This window comes from Primulina huaijiensis, chromosome 14 (assembly GCF_012295235.1).
Source record: "Primulina huaijiensis isolate GDHJ02 chromosome 14, ASM1229523v2, whole genome shotgun sequence".
Taxonomy (NCBI): domain Eukaryota; kingdom Viridiplantae; phylum Streptophyta; class Magnoliopsida; order Lamiales; family Gesneriaceae; genus Primulina; species Primulina huaijiensis.
In genome coordinates, this window is record NC_133319.1 from 17,452,370 (window position 1) to 17,475,584 (window position 23,215).

Here is a 23,215-nt window from a genome sequence, read left to right on the forward strand (position 1 = left end):
TATTACCTTATTTCATTAGCTCTTTTCTTTGAGTTTTGATGCAACGTCAAAACTCGGCCAAAATCTCGATCTCTCATGTTGTAATCAATTATTGGATAAACTATTCCTACATTTTTTCTTGCACAAAGATTCCTTAAGATATTTCTCAGTATTGAATATTGAAAAGTACACATTCGTTTGTCCCATACAGCAAAGTCGATGGATGAATATATTACTTCTTTTAAAATAAATAGCTTTTATCATAATCTGGATTGTACCGATTTGAATCTAAGGCATAGTACATTTTACTTCTATCTTGAATTTTTGTAGTTCCTCCTTTATTTTTTCAGAAAGAATTAATTGCATCTTCATTCGGTTTCCGTAAGTTCCATTGAGATTGTCATTTCCTTTTTCGAAATCTTATATATTATTTGATGTTTTTATGTTTCTTAGGCCAAGATTTTCTAACAACTTTTTTACTTGTCCTGCAAAGAATCTTTGATATCTCAGAATAATAGAATTTTCTCTCATTATCTTTTGAACAATGTTATGAGATATAGTTGTCCACTTCTTCGCCCAGATTTGTAAGATTTAGCTTTTTGTTTAGACAATATTGTTATTAGTTTCCAAGAAATATTTTTACTTCTGCCATAAGGATGATATCTAAAGATATATTTTTTTTTACCTTTGTGGTTAACTTCCGATGATCGTTGGAAGACCATGTTCTTTACAACATAAAAAAGTACATTTATTAATATCTTTTAATCATTTGTAATGTTGTATGACAACATTCTGCTAATTTTTCTTTAAGAAAAAATGTTGTTCTGATTAGAGTATCTGTATTGCTAGGGACATATTCCATTATTAACATTTCTCTTAATAGAATTGGCTTTTTAGCGAAAAAAAGTGCATTTCTATATTTTTTTTGATCCCTCAATTTTTTTATATATTTAGTGAATAGTATAAAATATTCATCCACTAAACATATATCATGTGATTCAACGTCACATGCATCTGGACATTTATGTCTAATTTAAGTGTCTTAGGTCATCTCCAACTCATTGCACCACATTCTGCACTACATTAGTGCTACACCAAAATCATCTTCAATCTATTGCACTACATTTCGCAATACAATAAAATATTCTCATAATATTCTTTTTTATTTCAATATTAATATTTTTATTTTCTAATAACTATTTATTCTCATAACACCTTAATATTTTTTATTGTATATCAATACACGAGAAATGCTTATTTTTCAAAAAAAAAAATAAAAGAAAACATTCACATAGTTTAAAAATGATATTTTTTAATTGAATTAAAAAATTTATAATAGAAAATGTCTTGGGATTGGATTAGAGTTTAAAAGGTCGGTGAATGAACTCTTTTAAAACTTTTACATTTTTTAGCTATTTTTAATAGTTTTTAGGATGTTAAGAGATATTTTTGAACGACTAACTTAGCTGGATGACTAAGAAAATGAAGAAGCGCGGAAACGACCAAACTTGACTAGTGATAAAGTACATATAATTCAATTGACACTTAACAAGAAACAACTAGATATGATCATATAGTGAAATGTGATTAATGTAAATAGACGAATATTTTATGATTTTTGGAGATAAATACTCTTATGTCACACATTCTCTCACTTAGAAAAGATTTCACGAAAAGACTTTGATTAATACAACTATTTGTAACAACCCACTTCAACTAGAATTTATCACTGTCTAAGTTGAAACTCTTAGTATACACTTCAACAAGTTCTGGATGTTTAAGAACTATCGGTTAACCAAAAAACACAATATAATCCAAAGGTCAGCTTGAGAAGCTTGGGGTAACACAAAGTGATCCTTGAAGATCAGATATAATCTGATAGACACGTGTTTAATTTGAGTAGCTTGAAGTATAAAAAAATTTAAGTGTCTTCGAAGATCTTTGAAGTAATGCAAATTGAAAATGTGTGTATTCTTGTAATCGTTCTGTTCAATCACTTGTTTTTTTACTTTGAAATCTATATATTTATAGTTGAAAAGTTCCAACAGTCTGATTAGCTTTTGAACGACCGTCTATACTAGAACCCGATAGAATCGATAAGTCGCTTTCAGTTGTCGTACGTATAATTAAATTCTCATTTAATATTCTTTTTGCTTTTGCGACTTTAAACTCATAGCTTCTAAAATATCTGATAGGCCATAGACGAAGTAGACAATTTTCTGTCATTCGGGAGTTGGTAGGATATCATGTAATCATTTTATATTTAGCACTTGTTGAACGACTTGCCTTGCAATATCTTTTTTGGATTGCTCATATCTGACCAGTTGCATTGTGGCTGTAGTTTAACGATTTAAACATATATACTTCATTTAAAACTTGATCTAGTCTGATAACATATGGTTATTGCAGTTGGAGTTCAGATAATCTGCTGCTTGAACTTTTGACTGTCTGAACAACTTGAGTTGATCAAGTGGTCTGAAAACTTAAAATTACAATCCATACGTTGCTGGATCTCGAAACAGCTCGATGCTATAATTTGTCACTTATCAAAACTTTAAAGTAATAGAAATATTCTAACAAACAACAATTTTAATTTTTTCAAATGATTGGTGAACACTTTTTTGAAAATAACATCTATCAATCATTGGTGTTTTCAAATTTTGAACATATATATTTTTAAAAACACGTACAGACAAGCGTGTGGTTCATATATTTTTTTTCCATAAGAATTTTTAACATCATTCGTAAATTATTTAAATTAATATAGTCAACCAATCATAAAATTGAATAAAAATATTATAGAAATGACCATATACTCGTTCAAAATCCAAAAATAGAGTCGCGGCGGCGATGGGCTAAACAACCCACCGGGTGACGAACCCTTGTTGGCTATGTGTGTTCTCTCGTTTGTGCAACACAGAATCTAAAAGTCAAAATCCCAAGTCCTTTCCTACCGCCGACGATTTGATTATTCGATTCCATCTCACAAATTAATTTCCCCGCTTTGCCTTAATTATACTCTTGCTTGGGAGATTTTCCGTTATTGAAGAAACGGTTTGCCAGTTTCTCGTCCCAGAACACAGAAAGAAGTAATCTCTTATCAGGAAGTGCAATTTTAGGTTAAAGGTGTGGTTTTGGTAACACTTTATAGCGTTTCCGCGGATTTAGGTTTGTGGGTTTGGATTTATCCTTGAATTGATACTTGTTTGTCCTCCTCCATTCCGTTGAATGCTAATTGTTTTCTTTGTGTTTGATTTTATTCTCCGTTGTGAGTGTTGGCGTTGGGTAAATAACTCATTTCAAATGGTTGGAGTTTGACTCGTTGATTCCCGTTTTTATTGTTGTTCGAGTGGTTGTGTTTGATTTGTTTTTTGTTCCAACTTGTGGGTATTGTTGCTCGATTTTATGGCAATGTGCTGAAGCCGCATTAGTTTATGCTTGACATTTTGATCTTATTCTTTTCCCTTTTGTCATGTTTTGGTGTATTTGGTTTATTGGCCGTGCCTTTGGTGACTATTAAATTACAGGTCTGAGCAGACCAAGTGGATGAAGTTGGTTGCAGTTTGCCCTTAGAAAACGATATAATTTTTTCACTTAATTCTTCAACAAAAATGCAATTTTTACTCCTCAAAATGTGCATGCCGCTACCTACGGTATTATGAGTTTACCTTTAGTAGACTTTAGACAATTGGTATTGAAGTGTTCCTGTAGCTACTGTTTAACGGGATTTAGTGTTTTTACTGAGATTAAGATTGTGTTTTCATTGGTGGATTTGAAAAGATGGACATCAAATTACTTGGTTACAAAATTCAAGAAAATTTCAAATCCACCCTGTATCAAATTAAGTAATTCCAATAGTACTGTGGTGGATTTCAAATATACTCAAGACGCGTGCCATTGAATTCATCACTTAAATTGTTCTTCAAGTCAAATTTCTTCCTCCAAGTGAAATCAATCAACTCAATCCCAACTTATGTTTATTTGATTGTGGCTTAGATATTTTTGTGTTCTGAAATAACAAATTTATATCCTTCAACGTTCGATCACCCTTTAGTATTTTTAGTTCCTTTTACAAAGTTTGTTCCATTATACAGTGACCTAACCAATGGCCCCAAACAAAGTTATTGCCATCTGTCAGTCAGGTGGTGATTTTGAGACCGATGCAGAAGGATTACTATCCTACAAAGGCGGTGATGCACATGCTATGGAAGTAGATGATGCAATGAAGTTTACCGATTTCAAAATGGAGGTTTCTGAGATGTTTAACTGCGACATTGGTACCATGTGTATTAAATATTTCTGTCCCGGAAACAAGAAGACCCTTATCAGCATATCTAATGCCAAAGACCTTAAGCGGATGATTAAAATCCATGATAACTGTGACACTGTAGATATATACGTCATGACTAAAGACATTGTCGCCCCTGATACCTCCAACATTCTGGGGAGTAGGTACTTTTTTTTAATATCTGATTGAATGCAAGTGTTCTGTACCGTGTGAAATATGCAGGGATGTTTAATCTTGCAGGTCCAGCAGGACAACTTTGTCAGAAGCTGAGGTTCCAGTCTCTGGATCCCCGACTATGCTGAACCATATTGTGGATGACATAAACGAGCCAAGTCTCATGCTTGACACGTCCTTTGACGTGGTTGGCGATACTAATTATGATGATACCCATATTGATATGGCAACAGAAATGCCTCTTGCTGTAGCTGATGAAATGCCGCTACCAATTTCTGTTGTTGGATCCTCTAATATAAAGCTCGCTAAAGCTGCAGAACAATGGCAGAACACTATTACGGGAGTGGGCCAAAGATTCAACAGTGTACATGAATTTCGCGAAGCATTACGCAAATATGCTATTGCGCATCAGTTTTCTTTGAAATACAAGAAGAATGAAAATCTCCGCGTGACTGTAAATTGCAAGGCAGAGGGTTGTCCTTGGAGAATTCACGCATCTAGGTTGTCAACCACTCCACTGTTTTGCATTAAAAAAATGAATCCGATACATACATGTGAAGGTTCCACCGTAAAAACGGGGTGTAAGGCGACAAGAAGTTGGGTTGCTAGCATCATCAAGGAGAAACTTAAAGTTTTTCCCAACTATAAGCCAAAGGACATTGTTGATGACATCAAACAGGAATACGGAATCCAACTAAACTACTGCCAGGCATGGCGTTGTAAAGAAACTGCTAAGGAGCAGCTTCAAGGTTCTTACAAACATGCCTACAATCAGTTACCATTTTTCTGTGAGAAGATAATGGAAACAAATCCAGGAAGTCTGGCCACTTTCGCTACAAAGGAAGACTCGAGCTTTCATCGGCTGTTTGTTAGCTTTCATGCTTCTTTATATGGCTTTGAACGAGGCTGCCGCCCTTTGCTTTTCCTAGATAGCGTATATTTGAACTCCAAATATCAAGGAACACTGCTGGCTGCCACGGCTGCTGATGGGGACGATGAATGTTTCCCTGTTGCTTTTGCTGTTGTAGACACAGAAACCGATGAAAACTGGTATTGGTTCTTGAAACAGTTAAAATCCGCTCTTTCGACGTGTCATGGCTTAACTTTTGTGGCAGATAGAGAGAAGGGACTCAGACAATCAATAAACGAAGTTTTTCAGGGCGAGAATGTTTGCCACGGCTTCTGCCTGCACTATCTATCGGAGCGACTTGTTAGAGATTTGAAGGGGCAAATTTCTCATGAAATGAAGCGACTTATTGTTGAAGATTTTTATCGTGCGTCTCATGCTCCTACTCCGGAAAGCTTCCATAGGTGCATGGATAGTGTAAAAAATACTTCACTAGATGCATACAACTGGATCATGCAAAGTGAGCCAGTTCACTGGGCCAACGCCTTCTTTGATGGTGCTAGATATAACCACATGGATTCAAATTTTGGGGAGCTGTTCTATAGTTGGGTATCTGATGCACACGAATTACCCATAACTCAAATGGTTGACACGATACGTGTTAAGATCATGGAAACAATATATTCTCGTAGCAAAGAATGTGACGTATGGCTCACAAGGTTAACTCCATCTATGGAGAGGAAGATGGAGAATGAAAGCCTTAAAATCAGAAATCTTCAGGTACTATTATCTGCTGGAAACAGATTCGAGGTTCATGGGGACTCCGTAGAATCTGTTGATGTCGATAATTGTGACTGTTCCTGTAGGGGTTGGCAGCTTACTGGATTACCTTGCTGTCATGCAATCTCTGTGATTAATTGTCTTGGTCGCGACCCGTACGATTACTGTTCCAAATACTTCACAACTGACAGCTACAAAGTGACTTATTCAGAATCTGTGCATCCTATTTCAAACGTGGATGTCCCTCCGCAAAAGGGTAATTCTCAGTTGGTGGTGACGGTAACCCCTCCAACTCGTCGTCCTCCGGGCCGGCCTTCTCTCAAGAAAGTTGGTTCACAAGATGGGGGAAAACGTGTACTCCAATGTAGTAGATGCAAGGGTACAGGGCACAACAAGTCGTCGTGTAAAGAGTTATTGCTGGACTGCTAGGCAATGTAAGTACATTCTGATGTTTTGGTAGTGGTCTTTTGATTTATCGTTTCTTGTTCTTCAGTAAGTTGGCTAAGGTTTTTGCAGATCTATTAAGCTAGTTCTTTGACTCACCGTAGGCTAGTTAGGTTAGTAGGAAGTAGATGCTCGTTGATGGCGCGAAAAAATATTTAATGTCATATGTTTGTGGGCCGACTTCAAGTGCCTTTTTTTTATAAAAAAAAGTAGAGCAATCAGACCATTGTTCGGGGTGAAGATACATGTTGAAAAAACTGTATGAAATTTGAAATTTTTGGAGAGCATGTCAGCTTTTAGTGCCCTTGTTTTGATCCAAACCAATGTACATATGCATGGTTTTAGTATTTCTTCCTGGTAGTCGTTATATTTTTATTCAAAGTTGTTCTTTCAGCTATATTTATTGGTCTGAGGAGTGTTTGAATTCCAGCTATTACTAAAGCACACTTGATTTGTTTTTTAAAATAATATTTGATTAATTTATTGATTCTTTGATGGGCTTTTGAAACCCATTAAATGATGAAAATGTATGAGCTTTAGAGAATTTAAAAATAGAGTTCAAGCAAAATCACACCACCTCGATTACATTTGAAAGTCGGGCTTCAATAGTTCAAGCAAAATCACACCATCTCGTTTGCGATCCAAAATAATGACTTTGAAATTTCGCAAGACGTATTAGATCGAGAGAATGTGTTTGGTAGCCGATGAATTTTGATTTTGTTTGGTAGCCGATTGAGTAGTTTAGGAGAAAATAATTGTTAGTTAGAGTTTTGTAATCATAGGGTATTGTAAGAGCAATTTTGGCCTACGTTAGGCTTTGTTCGGTATGGAGATAAGATGAAATTGTAGGATGATTTCGGGGTTAAACTCTTGGTCTGTTTGTTTGTTTGTTTGTTTTTTTAATCAAACTCACTGTATTAACCATTTCCTTTAAAGCATTTCCAGGTATTGGAGTCTTGGAAAGTCTTTGCCAATGGTTTAAATTTCATGGCAGAAACTGAACTTTTTGCTAATTAGTTATATGAGAGGAGGCTTCTTGCATTTGCATGCAGCAATTTTTGTGTAAATATGAATTCTTTAATTTGTTTTTCAATCTAACCTCTACATTTGATATGGTAAGAAAACACTGGTGGACGGTTGATAATCCCTCTTCTGCCTGCCAACTACTTGTTCATTTCTGGAACACCATTTTTCATATATGTAGGTACGGAATCGGTGGAGCCGGATTTCAGGTGTCCGAAGAAATAACATATCCAATATTCTTATCACTAGTTCGTTCATGGATCAAGATCCTCTACAGCTGATGGCACAGCACAATAAATTTTTTTAAAAAATTATTTAAAAATCAAAATTTTATTTTGATTAATCATATATTTTTAATAAAAATAAAATTGTATATTTTAAATATAAGGAATATTTTTCTTTTCTTTTCTAGGGATATACAAAATAATCCAATTTTTCAAAAAAATTGGAAAAAGGAAATTTTTTTAAATAAACTTAACCGATCGAACAGGAATAAACAGACAGCACAGCACAATCGGGCTTTTTATTTTTATGTTTTTAATTTTGTTGGTTTTTTTATATTCTAATTCTTTTGAAAAATTATTTTTTCTTTTTTTTTATTGTTTATTTTTCTCATTCTTTTTTAAATTTTTAAATACAAAATTTTTTTTTCCTTTCTTAGATATTTGAGAAATGATCTAATTTTCAGAAAAAAATGTAAAATAAATTTTAAAAAAAGACTAAGCGTTCAAACAAGAAAAAATGATACAAGATAATTTTTTTTATATCGTGTCAATTTTTCGGTATTATTTATACTATTTTGTACATTTTTTAATTGGATTAATTTTTATATCCTTAAAAAAGAAAAAAGATATTTCTTGTATTTAGACGTTAATTTTATTTTTATTACAAATATGTGATTAATAAAATTTTAACTTCTAAATAAAAAATTAACAAGATAAAAAAAGAGAAAATATTTTTTTTAAAGAAGAACTATGATATAAAAAAAACAAAAAATGTACTGTTGTTTTTTCTTGTTCGTTAGGAATCACATATTTGTAACAAAAAAAATAAATTTTAATAACATTTTTTTAAAAAAAAAAAGAGTTGAAGAAATGATAAAAGAAAAAGTAATAAGAGAGACGTCATTTTACCTTCACAATATATATTTGTAACCAAAAATAAAATTGTAACTTTAAATTAGATTGTTAATCACATATTTTAATATAAAAAAATATAATTTTGATTTTGAAATAATTAAAATATAAAAATATCAATTTTTTTTTTAAAAAAAATTTATTGTGTCCTCACCTGAGGTTCACTCCCTTGTCTGTTTCTCTCTCTTTCTATGAGCTTACCTCCTCAGATGTCACTCCCCCTATCGCTTTTTGGGTGGGCTAATACAACGTCCATAGCACCCTCTGTTGTGGGTTTCCCCAAAGCAGATGATCCTGATCCTTTCGTTGTATTACTCATCGTCATCTATACTATTATATTAAGTGTGAGGACATGATAATAACTATCTAGAGATGACACCAACTTTTTTTCCAATTTTATCCTTATAAGATATTAATATTACACTTTTACTTTTTGTTTTAATTTCAACACACACTTTTATTTTTATTTATTTTTATTTCAACAATTCAATTATCAATTTAGTCCCTCCATAATTTGTCAAATTTCACTTTAGTACATCGATAATAATAAAAAAGATTGTACACACACGCATCGCGTGTTCATAGTAACTAGTGTTAAATATAGTTTGGTATATTTGATAAATGATTGACCAATAGTTATCATGTTTCATCTCACGCTAGATACATTTTTAAATAATTGATTAAGCTTAGGAGAAATTCAAATTTAAATAAAATAATCGAGAAGATACAGTGGTACCAAACATTAATTATTGTCACATATTGGATTTGATCAAACCAGAATATTTCTAGAATTAATAAGCTTATTTTTATTTTACAGTCCAACTATTTCTAAATGAATTTAATTAAATACAAACACATTTAACAACTATGGAATTTCAGTTCTTTTTCTAAAATCGCATACTGAAACCGAATATTATTTCTAATCGGTTTAACCATATGTTGATCAAAATTTTTGAAGCTATTTTCAATCTATTTTCTTTCGAATCAAGATCAAACAACAAACATGATTGGCCAGATTAAATGCAAGAGATCTACGCAAGCATCAATCAATAACATAAAATAAATCAAAACTATAATCAATCCAATATGCAAACAACGATCAAAAGTTTGGCTCTATCGTGGTCCCAGTCATAAGACGACTAATCCATAAAATCAAAACTAGACAAAAATATAATGTTTGAATTCATGAAATTAAAGAAATAAAAAGAAAAAGAAATCTCAACAATGACGCATGAATTTTGCTCGTCCATTGTGTCTTCTCCTCTTTGTTCTTCACGTTTCGATGATGAAAAGTCATATGAGATTGTAGTCTTTTTCGTGTATATAGAAGAGAGAAGAAAGAGAAAAATTAAATTGAAAAATAAATCTCCTAATTCTAGGATAGGATGTAGTCTATAAATAATAAAGATTGAGTTTTTATGAAATAAAAACTCTATCAAATCTTTCCTTATCTTATCTTAAAAGTTTTTTCTCTCTCCAAAAATTCAACAAATCAAATATCACAATTAATATTTTTAAAATATGGTATTTGATCATTAAATTCGAGCTCCTTCATGCAGTTACAAGGCAGAAGTGAAGCAGACACAAGGCGTGACCCACGCCTTGTTCCGAGACCCCTTATGTTTTATCCTTTTTCCAAAACTTAAACTCGGCAATTTAAAATTTTATAAAAATCACATTTCTAGCCCAAATTTGTTCTAAGATCATAAAACTTGTTCGATCTTGTCATAAATATTTCTGGATAATACGAAAAACTCTTCATCAATTATTTTCTTCATTATTTGGAATCTTTCATACTTGATATTAAATTCTTTGACCTTATCTCCAAAATTAAACTTCTTACACCTTTTGCTCAAACATACAAACAAGAAAAAAAAATATGACGATTTAGACGTAAATCTCGGAATAAAAGGCCAAATAAACACGAATACAAAAAAATAAAGTCTTAAAAGAGCTATATGATTCATTCTTATCAATAACCCCATTGGAAACATTTTGGTAGTGCTCCTCTATCAGAATCCCAACTAATGAATTAGAACATATGAAGTCATCTTTTTATCTTATTTTTTTGTCACTATCAAGAAAAAATATGTAGACGTCGTGTCAAGTATTGTAAGTTTCAGATTTTTTAAGTCCGGTATTGTTAGGTTCGGATTTCAGGTTGGGTATAGTCAAAACCCGAAATTATCCGGCGCCCAAATTTTTTTTTTTTGTTTTTTTATCTATCTCTAAAAGTTGAAAATATTTTCAATAAAAATGATCATATTCCTTTTAAATGCAAAAGGTTTTGGATAAGATTTGTAGATTCGTTTTTTTTTTCTTGTGCATTTTTAGTAATATTTCTTTAATTAATAATTATATAAAATCTAAACATATACATATATAAAATGCGTGGAATCCTTACGCAATGAATTTGTGCTACATCGGTGAATATCATTCCGTATGGCATAAAATCTCCCTTCAAACACGTAAAATCTTTAAAATCATTTTCTGGTGCGAACCTACTTCATCCACACTTGAAACCATCTTCATTTGATTTTATCGAGGCTTTGATTTGATTGATTATTAGGATCATTTATTTATGAGTAGTTTTAACGGTCTCACGAATCTTTATCTGTGAGACGGGTCAACCCTACCGATATTCACAATAAAAAGTAATACTCTTAGCATAAAAAGTAATATTTTTTCATGGATGACCCAAATAAGAGATCAATCTCACAAAATATGACCCGTGAGATCGTCTCACACAAGTTTTTATCTTTTTTTATATAACATCTAGGTTATAATTTGAGTATAATTTTCATTTTCCCAAACATAAATCATCGAGAATATGAAATTATTTTCAACCAAATTTGTCCTCAAATTTAAAAATTGAGCTGAATAAAGTACATAGATCACAAACGGAACCCCATTGTCTCAAAACTCAACTTTCATATCCATCTCTTCTTTCTCTTTTTGTCGACTCCTTTTATATTGTGCAATTATTTTTTTCCCATCAAATTCTCTTTTGCACGATTCCCTTATAGTTTTTGCTCATTACATTTTCTTGATTTTCAAGCTCGTCTTCTGTCTTGTTTTCCAAACACTTGGCCAACAATCATAAAACAATAGCAATCAAATTTTACCAAAGTTTTTAATTGTCTAGGACATTTGATGGGATCGGTTAGGGAGATAATCGTTGAGCTACAATAGCTCGGTTCTTGAAATATTGAACACCAACGAATTAAATCGTGTTTTGTTTTCCAAACACTTAGCCAACAATCATAAAACAATCCGCCAACTTGACTGATCAGAAAACTCAATTTGGAACAAGTCGTATTTCACGTCAGTTGGGCAAATAGGATGTTATCAAGGTCTAACTGATAGCTGAATTACCGAACTGATTGCACGAAAATAACAATCAATTGGGTATGAGTAGTTGTCGTATTTTGATCATATCTCTCAACTCGATTATTGAAACGAAGTGATTCAGTATGCGTTGGAAAGATAAGATGATGATCTACAAATCATCTTCATAAATCAAAGTCTGAATCGAAACTTAAGATGCTGATAAATGACGATGAATCTACTGGTTCTGCACAAACTGAAACCAGCTGAAAATAAACTAGACCAGCTGAACTGAACCAGACCAGTTGCACTGAACCAGTTGACCAGAGTTGACCATTCGAGAAAATGTCAAGCAATGCGAATTTGACCGTTGCAATTTCAGAAATAGTACAGAAACTTTACAAACGATCATATTAATGTATCTAACGTACATATCATTATTGGAGCCTATAAACACATCATCTTGAAGATCAAACAAGAGCTTTTGAAGAGTATTCAAATCATGGGCAATTAGCATGAAAAAATCAGCTAGTTGAGAACACAAGCCCTTGTTTAAGGATACATTTGAGATGTATACTATAAAGGATAAATTCCTCAAACACAATCATTCACACATATAAAAGAGAGTTGAACTTCAAACATTAGTTGAGTGAGTCTTCACGCAAAGACATAAAACAATGTATTTGTAGTCTTTGCATATAAGATATTAAACAATATGCTGATTATGAGATACTGTTTGCAATCTTGGGTGATTAATTTCAATAAAAATAAAGATAAACCTCTGGAGTTGAAAAAACATTTTTAACGATTTTTATTTGCAATAATCGATAATCTTTATTGAAAAATATGTTTATTCATGGCAAATATATGAAAATTTGAAGTAACAATACGGTATATACCCAAATGAAAATTTTAAGCTAACAATACAACACATAATTAAAATAAAGTCAAAGCTAAGCCCATATATATGTTGTGATTCTTAAATGTAAATCCGAAAGTAGTGTAACTTAGAGGCGATAACCGGTGCATCTCCATGATCAAACAGATAAATAATGGTTGAAATCGATGCTGAGGTACAGATAAAGGTATGTATAGCTAACAGAGATGGTAAACTGAAATCATTGACATATTATTATTCAAGCCACGTGAAATATTGAAAATCAAAAGTTGAGTTCTGCTCAGAATGAGCATCACCAAACATTAGAACACCATACACATACATTGCTTAAGCAAAAGTAGCGGACATCTCAGAAACTTTGTCGTTACAGAGCATGAGATGATATAGTTCAAAACATTGATCTTCATTTCTTAGTTCCAGTTCCAAGTTGAATCCATCAACTGCATTGTGATATGATCAAAACTGACTAATGGAGTGGCCTATGCCCAAAATGTTTCGGTCTTGATGTCCTGCAAATATTATAATTCACCGTGCAAAAACCAATTAGAGTATAAAATTCATCATTTTCAAAGATAACATGGTGGCACGACTTGATATATAATCATCCGTTGCTTTGTCAGGACATTTTGTCATTAAATTTCTCCCTTTGTCTCTAGTGTACGTCTTTGGTTTTCGCCCACATAACTGATTGATAACTTGTCACAGTCCTCCATACTATAATCTTGATGGAATCTTAATTGTGAATAACGAATTTACCAGAGTTCAACTCATTCACAAACCCTGAACCATAATTTTTCACTCAACCACACCAACTCGAGTTTCCTACCTAGAATAAGAACAGCCCAATATATTTCTTCCTGAAGGATGAATAAGTTTTAATCTCTTGACCATCTTCAAGAATAGCCATCTTGTAGATAAAGCGAACAAAGATAAGTTCCTAACACAGTCCTTCACAAGGTTAATCGTTTCTTGATCCAGTAAAAACCCAGAAAAAGTAAGATAAGGACCCACGGTTTTTCACCAAAATGCCTCCACACCATAAAAAGTCCAAGATATACAGCGATCAGAATATCCACAGCATGCATTTTCTTGTTAACATCATATAAGCGCCATATAGGTCAGATGATGAGTAATTGACAGTCTTGTTGTTTGTCCATATGCAATTATTCTTGCAATGGTTTTCGTTGTCGTTCGTTTCGAAAGAGAGATGCACGGAACATACCTACAACTGAATAATTCCAAGCCATTTACCATGGAGCCTAAATTAATCCTACAGAAGAGTATCCCCTTACGACCAGTTTGAACCACATCACAACTGAAAATATGCCCTCCCATCCCATTCCCCTCCCCGTCCCCTCGCATTGTAGATATTGTGAAAGTTATGTAGCAGTTTCCAACCCTGAATCAGGATTGATCTCTGCAAGTGTAACCTTAATTGGTTTCCAACCTGACTGATTATTAAATAAAATCCATTTCTTGATGTTGATTACCATGTGCAAGATCTGGAGTATTTCACCCAGAGAAAGGTCATTTAAGCACATCTTTTTAATAATTGTTGCCGCCTCATACCTAACCAGAAATATAAGAACATTGAGATCATGAAGTTGAATTGACTTAGGAATAAATAACTCAGAGAAATAGATGATATACCAATCAGAAAATGGCCAAAAAGTTACCATGAAACTTCTTATGGAGTTGAGCAAAATAATGTACCTGCATTGAGTATCCAATACTGCACATCTCCCTGCTGAGGATGAAAGAAATCTCTGGATTTCATCCCATGTTGTTTTAGGATAATGTTTTGTATTACCACCCACAGGGTTCACGCATTGCCACAGTTTTTTGTTTTTTCCAACATATAACTGCAGGTTACCTAATTGCTGCAGTATTACCAACTGCTGCTCAAGGGCACATGCTAAAGCTTTCTTAACGTCAGTTTGACGATGTCGAAGGTCTCCATATCTAATGCAATCAGTGATATTTTCCTCAGTGGGCATAATTTTCTCTTCTTTAAGGGTGTCTAAAGCAAGTAGGACTACTCCAATTAGAATTTGTATATGTTTGGAAGGTTTGGGGCATCCTGAGGTTCCCTGCTCTACATTAGTACTAGTGATATTGGTGATTCCAGATGTAGATGTCAATGGTGGTGGAATCTCTTGATTAGCATGTGGGAACCTGCTGGTCTGTGCTTTCTTTTGCCCGTTATTTCCTTTTTGAGAACCATTTGGGTTAATGCGGTTGGGAGACTCAACGAAAGATTGTTTTCTATCTCCTCCATTCTTTGGTTGTGTTGCAGGAGCAATGTTATTACTTAAAATCTCAGAAATGCTCAGATTCGCAACATCAGGCATATTTTTAGGAGGACCTGTGGCCAAATTTGGTGACTCGGGCCGTTGAGACATTATATTAGGAGGGTACCAATTCTGATTAATTGTCGAGGTAACAGGCGGTAATAAAGGTTCAACTGGTAGACTATTTGCCCTAGCCGAATGAAGTTGATTCTGATGAAAGACGTGTGGGTGAATAATATTGGACCAAGAAGAATCAAAGTTACCAGGTGTAAAAGTGGGTCCTGGTCCACCAATGGAAAGTTTCGGATTATAAGGACCAGAGAAATCCTGGGGAGCACTGAAAGGCTTAAGGCGCTCATATGTAATTTGAATAAAGCTGGGATCTTTATAATCTTCTTCAGTCCCGGACATAGAACTCGAGGTTCTTGGCATACTAGGTTGACTGATATTTCTACGAGTTGGTTTTCCTTTGTTCTTTACATCGGTTCCTCTTCCCGTATTTGAGAACTTCGTATTTCCCAAATGGGGACTTTCATGGAAAGAATCCATGTGTTGGTGTGCCTGAACGGAATCGGTCAATGAGGAGGAGTCAGAGCTAGATACATACTCATAACTGTTATTTACAAATTGGGCGGATTCACTATTTGTAAGTGCCGGCCCTCCGGCAGATAGGCTGGTCCATAGCCAAACACTCTTCGCAGCAGTAACAAGGGCCGCGGAAGCTTTTTGTGGCTGCGCTAGAAGAATATTATACCGACGCATCCGCAATTGATGAAGAGCATTTGAGAAATCTCGGTCTCCAGAGATCAGTAAATAATTTGCCGGAGCTGGATTGTCAACGGCCCAAAACAACATATCCACCAGGATTTTCTTGTCACTGGCGTCTTTAACACCTGATGACATAGATTTTAATCAATTTGGTGAACATCAAACTAAATTCGGAGCCGATCGACACAATCAACAGCACAAAAGCCAAATTAGTGAGTAACTAAACCCATAACAGAGAGATCCGTCCAAAAAAAAAATCCAAATCAAACTCGTTCTCAAAAAAAGCTCACAGATTAGGGAAAAACAAATACCAGCGGGGACGTGATTAAGCGCTATGCCGGTGCTGTTAAGCGCTTGCTGAACGGAGGGCGAGATCCTGGTGGTGTCTCCGTAGGCAGAAATCGAAACTGGCCCGCAGTAATTGATCTTCACAAGCGCCGAACTTATGTTCTGTGCGATCATATGCGGATCGCAGACCTTGGGGACATGACAGTTCTCTATGTCCCACCACACCGAGATTTTTGCCTTAACATACTGCTCCTCCGCCGTCGCAGGAAACTGCGACTGCGCCCCTCCGCCTCCCATCACCCCAGCCAGATCCAAATTAAATCGTCGATTAGCTGATAACTGGAAGGCTTAAAGGTGCGAGGAGGGGGGGGGTTCAATGGTCCCCGGGAGAGGCGCACGATAGCATTGGATTTCGATTTGGTAGAGGAGAGTCGTTGGGTGCTGCTGCATTTATCTGTGGTGCGCCGTATGCGTAAGATTGTGGACGACTGACTCAAAACACTTTGTGGGAGTGGGGGTTGACAAATGACTTTTGTACCCTTTTGGGAACCATGACGTAGTTCTTAGCATTCCATTGGCCCTCGTTTCTCCGTGTGGACCAAAGCTTGGACTTAATACGAGTGTACCCATCCACGCGCTGAATGATAACATAAATATTTGTTACTTGGTAACTAAGGATTTTATGAGGTGTATTTTTTTGTGAACTTTGAATTAGTTGTTGGTTACTGATACAGTGGGTTGATATTGTTTTTTTTATTAAAAAAAACAATTGAATTATATTATGATCGGATATTGATTTAGGGGGTTGAACAAATAATCTCGAACAAATTCTGAAAATATTTTGATTGAGTTAGTAACATTGAAATGTAATTCTTATCAATTGGGTATCAATAAGACAACATTCTGTCACTGCGCAAAAATAGACTCGCCGATTAAGTTTGAACATGAAATGGCTTAAGTGTGTGTGATCAACTAGGCTATTATTATGGCAGAGTAACTGATAAGTAAATAACATAAATTTGTTTCTGGATATTCGGAGACTTTAGCAATCCTACGTTACCCTTTCTTCCTTACGGAAGAATTTCACTAAAAGACTTTGACAATTACAACATTCTGAAATTATCCATTTCAGCAGGACTTACCACATTGATATACTGAAACTCTTATTATATCACAAACTTAAACAAATGAGCAATAAGACTTCTTACTCTCAGTTACAAAGAGTTTGCAAAGAAACTTTAAACACGAAAATGATAATCAATTATTAGAATGAACAATTTGGATTGTGCTTGCTCCGATCAGTCAAGCACTTGAGAACTGCTTCTAACTTCAAGGAATTGTTTCATATGGATAGAAAAATGAAGTGAGTAATCGAGAGATATTGAGTAGGACCTATGTAATGTCTTAAAAATTTGAAAGTCCGTGTGAACCACATGCATGCAAATTGTCAAATTTCTTATGTATTTTTTTTAAAATTGTTTTAATGCATTAAAAGCATGTTTATTTCATGAATTTGTGTTTTAATTAATGGTTTATTAAACTTTCGTGTATTAGGGTTTTAAGTTGCATTTCGTGCTCAAACGAGTAACGGAGACCGGGGATAATCAGGAAAATATTTTATTAAATAATTATGTTTAATTATTTAATATATTGTATATTTAAGTATGATTTTTTGTAACGTCCAAAATCAACCTATGTAAGCCACATGCATGCAAATGAATTAAACTACATAATTGTTTTAATTAATTAATTTCAAATGCTTACTTGATGCATATTATATGATTAAATGTATGATTGCATGATTAAATGATTATATGACATGATTTCATGAAATTGAAGGATTTTACCCGAATATTCGATAATATGCTGGAGAAAGGAGACCGGGGATGACCAAGACAAAATAAATATTTTTCAATAAATATTTTCAAAGATTATTAATATGATTAAAAATGATTAAATCTTTCTAAAAATAATAGAGTTCAAATTATTTTACGAGACGAGCTCGATTTTATCTGGGAAACTTGTTTTGAGCAAACGAGGGACTTTTAAAATATCAAATGTATTATTTTTAAAAACTAATTTTTATAAACTTTTATTTTTCAATTAAATAGGTGTTATTTGGCCTAATTTAGCTAGGATGAGTAGGCTCAATTACTCATAAACTTAAAAGCCCAAAACACAAGCCCATTATCATGAAAATTTAATCTATAAAAATACAAAACTAGGTCTTTTGAGACACGCATCAGCAGCCCCACACACACACCAACACACACTAAATTTTGAGAAGTGCATAGGGAACAAAGATAAGGTTCTTCGTCGCCCGTTCGTTCCTTTTCGTGCCCATCGCCGAAGATCGTATATTCAAGCGTTTTAAAATGCAAAGGCACGTTTCTAAACTCCTTTGACGCAACATTCAAATCATATTATGCATGTTTTATGTATTTTTGCATGAAAAATATTGGAGTTCAAATTGCTTATCGTTTGACGATTTTTTTTAAGTTTTGAAGATTTTTACGCTTATACGAACATGTTATGATTCCCAACGAGTACGCTGTCAACATAGGATTTTTTATGGATAGAACAAGGATGATTTAAGGTGGAAACGATGGCTGAAATCGAGGTTGGCTAGGAAGAAAGAACCTAGGGTTTTCCTCATGGGTTTCATGGCTTGGGTTCGACTAGGTGGAGGAACCCGCGTGCTGCTCGGCCAGGGCTGGGGAAAGGGTCGTGCTGGACATGGTTCAGTGTAGGAGGAGTCCTAGCCACGTACAATCGATGGGGGAAGAGTCCATGCGTGCAAGGACTCTCCCCATGCACTCTAGGTGCGACCGCGAGATGAAGGGCTCATGACTTGGTTGGGTAGGTCTAGGCTGGTCCAGTAGGGTTTAGGAAGGTTGGTCTATGGTCAGGGCTTGGGCTGGTGCGGCTTGGTCCAAGGCGGCTCGACCAAAGTTAGAGAGAAGCTCGCGCAGCTCTTGTTCTTGTGCGCAGGAATTGCGTGCGCGGGATGGGGGTTCATGCTTGGTCCAGGAGTGTTCGGTAGGGTCCCTAGAAGGACTGGTCATGGGATGGCTTGAGGTGGCTCGGCCATGGTTCAATGAAATCGAGAGGGGGCTTGAGATAGAAGCTAGAGTTCGAATTATGGCTATGGAAAGGAAAAAGAGTCGAACCATGGTACACGGGGGTCGGTTCATGGGTCACGAGGGTTGTGTAGGTATTAAAAGTCTATGTTTAAAATTCGAGAAGAAAATATTAAAGTTTGAATTAATTCGAGAATTAATCGCTTCACGAATTAGTAAATAGGAAATTAAATTGAAAGCCTAAGCTAAATAAAAATATTATTGAGAGAGGCGCTGACGCTTGAGTGAATCGAGTACGGCAGTACACTTCCGAGAGACTTTATTTTCCGCACTAGATTGATAGGCAAAGTTTAAAGGATTCTTGTTAATGATTTAATTAGAGATTTTTATACTTTATTTTGATGTTAGTTGATCTTTTTAAAGATCGATGTAAGATTTTTGGTTAATTGAAAATTTAGGGATTTTTGTGAACTTGAGATTTTATATGTAAAATTATTTTGATTTATGAAAATAATAAGTTATTTTTAATTGTTGGTTTTCGAATTAATGGATATAAAAAAAATTTAGTGGAATTTTAAAGTAAAAAGTGAGGGTCGTTTCATTTTTGGAGATGGACTTTGGTTGGGTGTTTTTACTCGCCGGGATATAATTTTTTCGATCATGATGCATTAAAACGGCGCCTAAACCAAAGTTATATGCATCATTATATAACACAAATCACCTTGTCCTGATGGCATGGCTAAAACTGGTGTTGTTATAAGATTTTGCTTTAAAGTATCGAAGCTCTTCTAGCATTTAGTACTCCACACAAACTTAGCATTCTTCTTCGTCAATGAGGTAAGTGGCACTGCAATAGTAGAGAATCCCTAAATGAATTTCATGTAATAACCCGCCAAGCCTAGGAAACTGCGAATCTCAGATGCATTATTCAGTACAATCCATTCTTTCACAGCCTCTACTTTGGACTGATCAACCTTAATACCATTGCTAGAGATAACGTGACCCAAGAATGCTGCTTTCTCCAACCAAAACTCACACTTGTTGAATTTTTCATACAACTTCTGGCTCTGCAATGCCTGCAATGCTGTACGCAAATGTTAGCTATGCTCCTCCTGGATCTTCAAATAGACGAGAATGTCATCTATGAATACAATGACAAACTGATCTAAGTAAGGATGAAATATTCGATTCATGAGATCCATGATGATCACTAGAGCATTTGTCAACCCGAATAGCATTACAAAAAACTAGGGCGAGTTTTAATGCCCATAGCGAATTCTAAAAGTTGTCTTGTGCACATCCACGTCTTTCACCTTCAGCTGATGATACCCAGAGCGGATATATATTTTGGAGAATACTGTCGCTCCCTGTAACTGATCGAATAAGTCCTCGATCCTTGATAATGGGTACTTGTTCTTCGCTATAACTCTGTTCAGCTCATGGTAATCGATGTAAAGTCTCATGTTTTCGCCCTTCTTCTTCGCGAAAAGGACTGTTGCGCTCCAAGGTGAACAACTAGGGCGTATGAATCCTTTATCTAGTAGCTCATGTATCTATTGTTTGCTCTCTTTCATTTCAGCTGGCGCTAATCGATACGGTGCCTTGGAGATTGGCACGGTACCTGGCATAAGATCAATCGAAAACTCCACTTCACGCTCAGGTAGAATACCCACAATGTCGTCAGGAAACGCGTCAGGAAAGTCTCTGACAACTGGGATGTCTGTTAAGGATTTACTGGTTGTATCGGGGGCTGAAATAATGCTCGCTAAAAATGTCTGGCATCTCTTATACATAAGCATCCTTGCCCAGACGCATGATATCATCCGAGGTAGATTTCTGTATCCATCTGGCTCGAATACAAATTTCTCCATACCTAGCTGTCTAACCAATACCGACCTACGTTGCAAGTCGATTAACACTCCATTCTTCGACAACCAATCCATAATCAGAATAATGTCAAACTCTGGCATCAGCAGTACAATAAGATCGGCGTAGACTGTGTGGCCCTGTAGCTCGAGATCTATGTCCATGACCACACTAGAAGCTGACAATTCTCCCCCAGATGGGCCTGTAACAGAATAATTTACGTCGAGCCTGGTGGGCTTGACTCCCAAATAACTCACAAAACTATCTGATATAAATGAATGAGTAGCTTTGGAATCTAACAAAGCATTCGTGACTACTCCCGCTATAAAAATCCTTCCTGAGATAATATTAACATAACACTAAACTCAACAATTCTCAAATTACTATACTTACTCACAAGGGCGGAGCCAGCATAGGCCCAGTGTGGGCCGGTGCCCACACTGGGCTAAAAAAAAAATTTATTTATATGTTTATATATATATATATATATATNCTCTAAAAAATCCAAAATGTCACCAAATTTTAGGTTTGTTTTTTCGTTCAATGTTTGTCGATCATTCAATTATTTTATAATTTTATGCTTTTTCCAATCGATAATGAATTCGTGCTTATTTTTCGAACGTATATTTTATATTTTATATCATATTTTGTTTTGCTTTTGGATTTTGTGCACGCTGTTGTTCGTAATTTTTCTGACGTTTTCCCATTAATTATCAATGCTACTTGTTGTGCGTAACTTGTGTTCAAACTTTATGACACATTATTTTTAGTTGTCATTAATCAGTGCTTTTTTTTTTTTGCTTTATTAATTATAATATATTATTGCCTACACTGAACCAAGATCCTGGCTCCGCCCCTGCTTACTCACATGCATCCAAAAATTTCGAACCATGCATCCCAAATTCCAATCAACTATAATGAGCTGAATTAATTATAATACTTGTAAGGAGAGTAGTGTCTAGGTTTGCCTACACGACATGCATAGCAAAGACTCGCCCCTGAGTCGGCTGCTTCAACTATGGGCAATCTTTAAGCATATGACTCGGATCTCCACACTTAAATCATTTTCCTGTCCCCCATAAGCAAGCTCCCTCATGCTGGCGATTGCACTTTGGGCTCCAAGGATAAGCATTAGGCTTCTGAGTAGCCTTCTTCTAGGGTTTCTGTCCCTTGCATTTGAATTGCCCGTGAAATGGCTTCTTACTCGACTGTTGAGGCTGATGATGATGCGTCTGATAAGGCCTTTTGCTCTGGTTGTCGTTCTCAATGTCCCTCTGATCCTACTCAGCTGCTAAGGCTCTAGTCACAGCAACAAAGAAGGTTGTAGGACCAGCCACACGAACATCACGGCACAATATAAGCCACAAACCATCTAGAAAGTGCCTCAACTTCTCCCTTGGATTATTTGAAATCATGGGCACAAAGTGACACCCCTGCTCAAACTTCTTCACAAATTCCACCACAGTGCGGTTCCCCTGCCTTAGCGTCATAAACTCCATAGTCAGACTGAAGCGAATATCATCAGTGAAGTACTTCGGATAAAACACTTCCTTGAAGCCCTCTCGAGTAAAGGTCTCAAGGTTCACAGTCACTGATACTCCTTCCCACCACAGTCTAGCATCATCCTTCAACAGGTAAGTGGCACATCTAACTCTATCGGCATCCTGTAATTCCATAAAGGTAAAGATCACCTCTATGGATCTAATCCAACCCTCTGCCACCATAGGATCCGTTGTCCCCAAAAAGTCCTTGGGGGTCCATCTTGCGAAAGCGCTCATAAACTGCTTCCAGCCTCGTCCTCCACTCCACCTCCGCATTGTTCCCAGCAAATTGTACAAAGAACTGGGTCATGCCAACAATCATCTGTGGCTGAAGATCTGGTGGTGGACGTAGAGGGGAAACCCTCTCCTCCTCATGACCAACACGATTCTCACGATCAACTATACGTCTGGGAGGTATACTGTTCCACAATCCAACGCGTAACGAAAATGCATGACAATAATATCCATATATCATACTAAATGCG

At 35.4% G+C, this 23,215-nt stretch overlaps 3 protein-coding genes across 8 annotated transcripts; 1 reads left to right on the top strand and 2 right to left on the bottom strand.

The window, feature by feature from the left end:
- The first annotated feature begins 2,786 nt into the window (after positions 1–2,786).
- On the top strand, positions 2,787–7,808 carry LOC140956990 (uncharacterized). Of its 6 annotated transcripts, none has more exons than XM_073414014.1 (4): positions 2,787–3,105; positions 4,074–4,431; positions 4,508–6,502; positions 7,717–7,808. In XM_073414014.1, exons 2-3 carry the CDS (start codon positions 4,085–4,087, stop codon positions 6,495–6,497), a joined length of 2,337 nt encoding a protein of 778 aa, XP_073270115.1. In that variant the 5' UTR covers positions 2,787–3,105; positions 4,074–4,084; the 3' UTR covers positions 6,498–6,502; positions 7,717–7,808. The 6 variants fall into 6 exon arrangements, with proteins under 6 accessions (XP_073270115.1, XP_073270113.1, XP_073270114.1 ...); XM_073414012.1 differs by lacking the exon at positions 7,717–7,808 and adding an exon at positions 7,458–7,664; XM_073414013.1 differs by lacking the exon at positions 7,717–7,808 and adding an exon at positions 7,449–7,652.
- Positions 7,809–13,106: 5,298 nt separating this feature from the next.
- On the bottom strand, positions 13,107–16,742 carry LOC140956866 (uncharacterized). Its single transcript, XM_073413772.1, has 3 exons — positions 16,267–16,742; positions 14,610–16,080; positions 13,107–14,465 (listed from the first exon to the last, which is right to left on the bottom strand). Exons 1-3 carry the CDS (start codon positions 16,538–16,540, stop codon positions 14,276–14,278), a joined length of 1,935 nt encoding a protein of 644 aa, XP_073269873.1. The 5' UTR covers positions 16,541–16,742; the 3' UTR covers positions 13,107–14,275.
- A 4,134-nt stretch (positions 16,743–20,876) lies between these two features.
- LOC140958045 (uncharacterized) lies at positions 20,877–22,285 on the bottom strand. Its single transcript, XM_073415444.1, has 2 exons — positions 22,207–22,285; positions 20,877–21,526 (listed from the first exon to the last, which is right to left on the bottom strand). The coding sequence occupies exons 1-2, from the start codon at positions 22,283–22,285 to the stop codon at positions 20,877–20,879; spliced, it is 729 nt and encodes a 242-aa protein (XP_073271545.1).
- Between the last annotated feature and the right edge of the window lie 930 nt (positions 22,286–23,215).